At 40.8% G+C, this 6,433-nt stretch overlaps 1 protein-coding gene across 1 annotated transcript in view; it reads left to right on the top strand.

The window, feature by feature from the left end:
* The first annotated feature begins 3,934 nt into the window (after nucleotides 1-3,934).
* LOC103591129 (THUMP domain-containing protein 3-like) overlaps nucleotides 3,935-6,433 on the top strand; it is a 24,252-nt gene continuing 21,753 nt past the window's right edge. Inside the window, 2 exon segments of the mRNA XM_008573539.1 lie at nucleotides 3,935-4,918; nucleotides 6,000-6,077. Coding sequence (XP_008571761.1) covers nucleotides 4,628-4,918; nucleotides 6,000-6,077 — 369 coding nt within the window. The 5' untranslated portion in view covers nucleotides 3,935-4,627.

The raw sequence follows: 6,433 nt of genomic DNA, 5'->3' as shown, positions 1-6,433 counted from the left end.
ATGAAATTCAACGAGAACAATAAATTTTATGTACATTCTCTTGAAAATTCAATATGATGTTACTAATTCCATGGGGTTATATTACTAAAGCGGTTTTACACCCTTTGGCTCGAAAGGGCATGGGAAAAGTAAATAAACCTCTGCTTGTATAGGGCACAGCCAAAGCTGTTTTCCTCTCTAGTTGTTAACACCCAACAGGACAAAGGTCCTTTGGGTTGGAGGTTCATGGACTCCTAGGCTACCATTGCATTAATAGGACCGTAAATGCATCTCTTATTTCCCGGTGAGGTCCCCAAAGATTTTCCTAGAGGAGATGGAATTTCAGTAGCTTATTGAGTGAGAAGCAGGTGTAAGAGCATCCCTTTTTTCAATTAACTCCCCACAGGAATCCAACCTGCCAAGTAGGATCCCCTTTTAATAAAATACCTTGGGAGGTAAGAATAAGGGAGGAGAGGTAGAGGAAAGCCCAGGAATGTTAATAAAACCCTCATCTTACAGTGTGGGGGATCAAGAGATGCTGTATATAGTTGATAGAGCAAACAGATGTTTAATATATCACTTAAACTTACAAAGGTAAATTTAATGTAGAGAAACAAACTACATCAGGTTATAACTATAATGGCAGGAGAAGGTAATGTTAATAGCTAAACTTCACGTATCATAACAGAGTCCATAGATAATACCTACAATTGAAAAAGCAAGAAATGGCACTACATGCATGTTATTTAGAAACATGGAGGTAATCACCATAGGAACCAAAAACAGAAGTGGCTAATAGTCCTTGCCTCTGTAGAAGAGGAAAGGAAGGGGCTGGGCAGGGGAGTGGCTGTACTATTTGACTTTCTAGCCATGACATTGTTTTACCTTAAGAATAGGCAAGGATAGACAGATATTAGGGTAAAAACAGATATTCAGCTTCATGGGAACAACTACCACTGCATTCCTAATTTATATGACTATATCTGATATGAAATAAGCATTTGCTTGTTTACTCTTCGGTCACTTTAGTTTAATATAACCACTACTACCAGTTAGAAGGAAGTTAGAGGCTTCAATTTCCACCCTAATATGTTACTTGTCCAAAACTGACATTTTCTAGCAAGGATCCATTTTAGTCAATATTTTTCACAGCAGATCATCAGGGTCTTTCTGACGTAAACTAAACCAGAATCCTAAAGAGCAAATGTATCCATTTTTACTTCCTCTGAGGCATTTTAGCCCAAGTTCTTTATCATACATCCACCAGCAGAGTAGGTTACTCTGGACTAGCAAATAGAATAGAGAATGTGCCATAAACTTAGAACCTACTAAAAGCCTTTTGCAGGGAACAGCATTAGGCCAGAATTTAGTAACTTTGTTTTGTTTTCATTACATATTTTTGGCAGGGGGGAGGGGGGAGCTGGCCAGTACAGGAGCTGAACTGGTGACCTTGGGTTTATAAGGCCATGCTCTAACCAACTGAGCTAACCAGCTGGCCCAATTATATTTATTTTTAAGGGCACCTTCTATTTTAATAATGTGTCTGGCAATGTGTTAATCTCATTTAAATCTCCCAACAAATTTAGGAGGTAACTATCATTTTGCAGATGAGGAAACTGCCAATGAGTTTCCTTTTTCCTTTATTGAGCTATAATTCACATAACATAAAATTTACCACTTTAAATATTTTAAAGTGTACAATTCAGTGTTTCTTAGTATATTCACAATAATGTGCAACCATCACTACTACCTAATTCTAGAACATTCTCATCACCCCAAAAGGAAACCCCATATGCTTTAGCTATCACCCCCTACCTCCCTATTCCCCCCAGCCCTAAACAACCAGTAATCTGCTTTCTCTTTCTGTATTTGCCTATTGCGGACATTTCATATAAATGGAATCATGGATGTGGTCTTTTGTGTCTGGTTTCTTTCACTTAGCATGTGTCCAAGGTTCTTCCATGTTGTATTATGTACCCATACTTCCATTCCTTTATATGACTGAAAAATATTCCATTTACGGATCTATCATAATCTTATGGACATTTGGGTTATTTCCACTTTTTGACTATATGAATAATGCTGCTAGGCACATTTGTGTACACATTTTTGTTTGAACACCTGTTTTCAATTCTCCTGAGTATGTACCTAGCAGTGGAATTAGGTAATATGGTAACTCTGTTTAACTTTTTGAGGAAAGGCTAAATGTGGCTATACTATTTTGTATTCCTATCAGCAATATGTAAGTGTTCCATTGCTCCACATCCTCACTATATCTTGGAACTGTCAATTTTTTGTTTTTTAATTTTAGACATTTGAATAGGTATCCCGTTGTGGTTAATTTTCATTTCCCTAATAACTAGTGATGCTGAACATCTTTTCATGTGCTTACTAGCCATTTGTGTATCTTTGGAGAAATATCTAAGTCCTTTGCTCATTTTTTTATTGGGTTATCTTTTTTGTTGTTGAGCTCTAAAAGTTTCATTTTAAAATAAGCCAACTTTAAAAAAATGTGTTTAATGAAAAACATTTTTATTTATTTTTATTTTTATTTTTATTTTTTTTCGTGTCCGGCAACGGATCGCAACCCTCGGTGTTGCGCCCGCTCCTCGCTCAGCCAGTGAGCGGGAACCGGTCTGTATGTGGGATCCGAACCCTCCGGCCAGCATTAATGAAAAACATTTAAGTGTTGTTTAATAGTCCAATCGGACAAAAATAGCGAAAGCACTATATAAATCAGGAACTCATTTGAGCAACATTGGCAAAGGAGTTAAGAGCAAGAATTCTGGAGTCACACCATCTAGGTTCAAGTCCCAGCTCTGCCTCTAAATTGTTGTGCATGATGTCTTGGGAAAGATATTTAACCTCTTTTGAGACTAAGTCTCTCGTCTTTAAAACGGGATCAGCCCTGCCACTTCATAATTGTTGGAACAAATGAGATGACGCCTGCGAAGCGCTCACCCAGCGCTCTATAAATGTTAATTAGCCATTACTACGAGTGGAGATGAGGGTCGCCACCCTCCAGCTTCGGTTTGCAATGATCCGGTCCCCTGCCGCACAGAGATTTATGCGCATGCTCCTGTCTCCACGACCTTGTCCAGGCGGTTGCCGCCGTGCCCCGCACTTTTGTTTCCGGGGGCAGCGAGGCGGCTTCCGGCGGCGTGACCTGAGCACGCTGTGTCCACGGGGTGCTCAAGCCGGAAGGATCTGTGCTGGCAGCCGGTAACCGGGTGGCGGGTGGGAGTGGCCGAGTGTGGCGCCTATGTCCCTTCAGCGTCGGGAGGAAGGGGCGGCCTTCGTTTTGCGGTCGGGGCGGCTCCGAGCCGCACCTCAGCCGGGTCCAACGGCGGATACCGTCTCGCCGCCTCTCCCTGGCCTTCTCCCGCTTCCCGGGATTCCCGTAACCGCGGGCGTTGCGGGTAGAAGTCGGGAGACGGGGTTTTCTGCGCCACTGCTGGGCTTTCTGACCTTGGGGAGGACACGTTCTTTCACTGGCTTCAACTGCCTTATATAGAAGGAGATCGCGTTCAAAGTGATCTTTAAGGGCCCGAACCGATCTATTAATGTTAAATACTGTCACCTGTCCCTGGTACAACACAAGGACAGTGTAGGCACTCTGTGCCTTATCAAGTTGTTTTGAGTCACAAACCCTTTGAAAATCGGGTGAGAGCCATTGATCCCCAAACACTCAAATATAGGAAATTCGGTTTACTGTTTCATGTGTTTCAGAGATCTTCCCTGATGCCCATTTGTGGATCCCAGAGCCTGGCATGTAGTAGGCATTTAAATATTTGTTGTTATTAAATAGTAGGTGTTAGGCTGGCTGGTTGGCTTAGTTGGTTAGAGGGCGGTGTTGATAACACCAAAGTCAAGGGTTTGGATCCCCGTACCGGCCAGCCGCCAAAAAAAAATAGTAGGTGTTCAGTTAATTATTTTTAAATTACGAATCATTGTCAGGGTCACAGGAGGGAGGAAGATAGATATCCTATTAAGTTTTAATTATTGGCCTGGCAATGTGCTACTTTCACTTAAATCTCCCAGCAACTCTAGGAGAGAAGTATTATTTAATCCCCATTTTTGGGCTTGGGAAAATTGGTCATTTAACCTATGAATGGTGGAGGCCAGAATTCAAACCCATATCTACCTGAAACTCCAAAGCCTCATAATCGTAACTGCTAGCTAAAAGCACTAGATGCAGAAATGTGTTTGAATGTGCTCTAGCATCCTCTGTTTTTATTAACTGTTGTAGTTATGAGATGGCTTTTATCAACATAGATAACTCTGAACCAAATATTGTATACTGTGGAAATAATACCCTTACTGGCCTGCCTCTTCTTCCATGTACCTTTATTGCCTGTTTAATAATAACATCATCTTTTACAACCTGCACTCTGACCATATTTATTCAACTCTTTTAACTTTGTTGAATACTTAATCAGATGTGCTGATTGAATATGTCTATATCAGACAGTGACTGTGAGACAACCCTCTGGGATCCGAAGGCACGAGGGAAGGTGTGTGGTTCTATCAGTTGTAGTGTTATATCAGTGTGTTGCCTGGTTCTTCCTGCCTTTCAAAGCAAATATTTTTAAGTATAGCTGAAATAAAAAGTGATAATGTTTGGATTTCTTTTCTGTACTGCTTTTAAATGGACTGTGTTAGGGTTCTTGCAAGCACTGCCAGTATGTCTGACATTCAAGAAGCTGCTAACCAATTCCTGGATGTGAATCTTCATGAGGACGAGAGTTCTATACAAGTGACAGACAGTGGCCTCAGAAGTGAGTCTGAGCAACTCCAAGTCATTATTGGAGCCACTGTACCTACTGGCTTTGAGCAAACAGCTGCAGATGAAGTGCAAGAGAAATTGGGGTCATCATGCAAAATCAGCAAAGACCGGGGCAAGATATATTTTGACGTTTCAGTGGAAAGGCTGGCTCAGGTTTGAATGAAGCAATATTTAAAGTAGTTTTCTATATTGGTCATTTTATACTTCCTTTCTAGTTTACAGACCCTTTTGGAATCCTTTTTGCTTTTCATGGCTCTGCCCTAAATCAGGAGATATAAAATATTACTGCATTTTCTATTGGGTACCGATTTGTAAGTTTGACTTGTAGGTTTGCTATATTTTTAGAAGTGATCCCAGTATTTCCAGAGGATTTAATTCACCAGAAAGAATCCTTATGTGACTTTTGAAGAAATTCTGAGTATCTCCTATACTTCTTTTAATTTATTTGCTTCAGCATCTAGCTGAAGATTAGACTTTGATGATGAAGCATAAAAGTGATTTTTCTTTTAATCTGTGTCAAAGAAATTCTTGCTCAGAAGTAACAAGAAATCACTTAAGGTGAGAAGTGAAGGTCAGCAAACAGCTGTCCCACTATAACAAAAGCTTAAGATATATCTCATTACCACATAAGCAACATGAAGGCAGAGATTGTTTGGTTTTTTCCTGCCAATATATCCCAAGCTCTTAGAGCTTGGCATATAGTAGGCGCCCAGTATATATTTGGTAAGCAGGTATTTTCCATTCTATATTTTGGTTAATACCTTCAACAACTTTGTGAAAATAAACATTATTATCCTCTTTAATCATTAGGTTTAGGAAGATTAAATAATTTGCCCAGTGTCACTTGGTTAGTGACTAATCACAGAGCTGGAGCTCAAACTCAATGCTTTTAGCCACTGCTATACACAGTGTACCTTGGAGAGCCATGAGGGAAATATGATAAAGTCCCACTTGATTGTCTTCATCTTTCCCTTCTCCCCCAGTGTTGCCCACATAACACTTCAAGTTTCTGTCTTTCCATCTGCCCTTCCCTTTTTTTAGGGGAAAAGCAGAAGCTGATGAGTAACCAAACAGATGGGGGACTAGGGAGATGGGAAATTTTAGAAATATAAAATATGGTATTAGCTGCTTTAAAACCATTGTACCAACTTTTAAAAAATATTTAATTGTTGATAGCTTGTGTTATGCAAAAGATTTCTTAGGAGTTTGTTTCTAACTTTTTTTTTCTCCCCAGGTTCATTGTCTGAGATCAGTTGATAACTTATTTGTAGTTGTTCAGGAGTTTAAAGATTACCAGTTCCAAAAAACAAAGGTGAGCTATCCCAAACATGGTAGTTGATTTTCAGCCATCTTCCCCAAAGAGATTATTTCCACTTTTCACATTCTGTCTATCTTTTAGCATTACTATTGCTTTTATAATAGAGGCATTTACGATAAAAGCCAGAGATATGATGACAGTCCATCCCAAAAGTCATTTTTCCTTTTTTTTTTTTTCGTGTCCGGCAACGGACCGCAACCCTCAGTGTCGCGCCTGCACCGGACCGGGACCGGCAACGGGATCGCAACCCTCGGTGCTGCGCCCGCCCCTCGCTCAGCCAGCGAGCGGGAACCGGTCCGTATGTGGGATCCGAACCCTCGGCGGGAGCGCCGCCGCGCTTCCCAAGCGGC

Source organism: Galeopterus variegatus, unplaced genomic scaffold, assembly GCF_000696425.1.
Source record: "Galeopterus variegatus unplaced genomic scaffold, G_variegatus-3.0.2 Scaffold931, whole genome shotgun sequence".
In the NCBI taxonomy this organism is placed as follows: domain Eukaryota; kingdom Metazoa; phylum Chordata; class Mammalia; order Dermoptera; family Cynocephalidae; genus Galeopterus; species Galeopterus variegatus.
The sequence above is the reverse complement of the archived record's forward strand: the minus strand, read 5'-3'. Positions and strand labels throughout refer to the sequence as shown.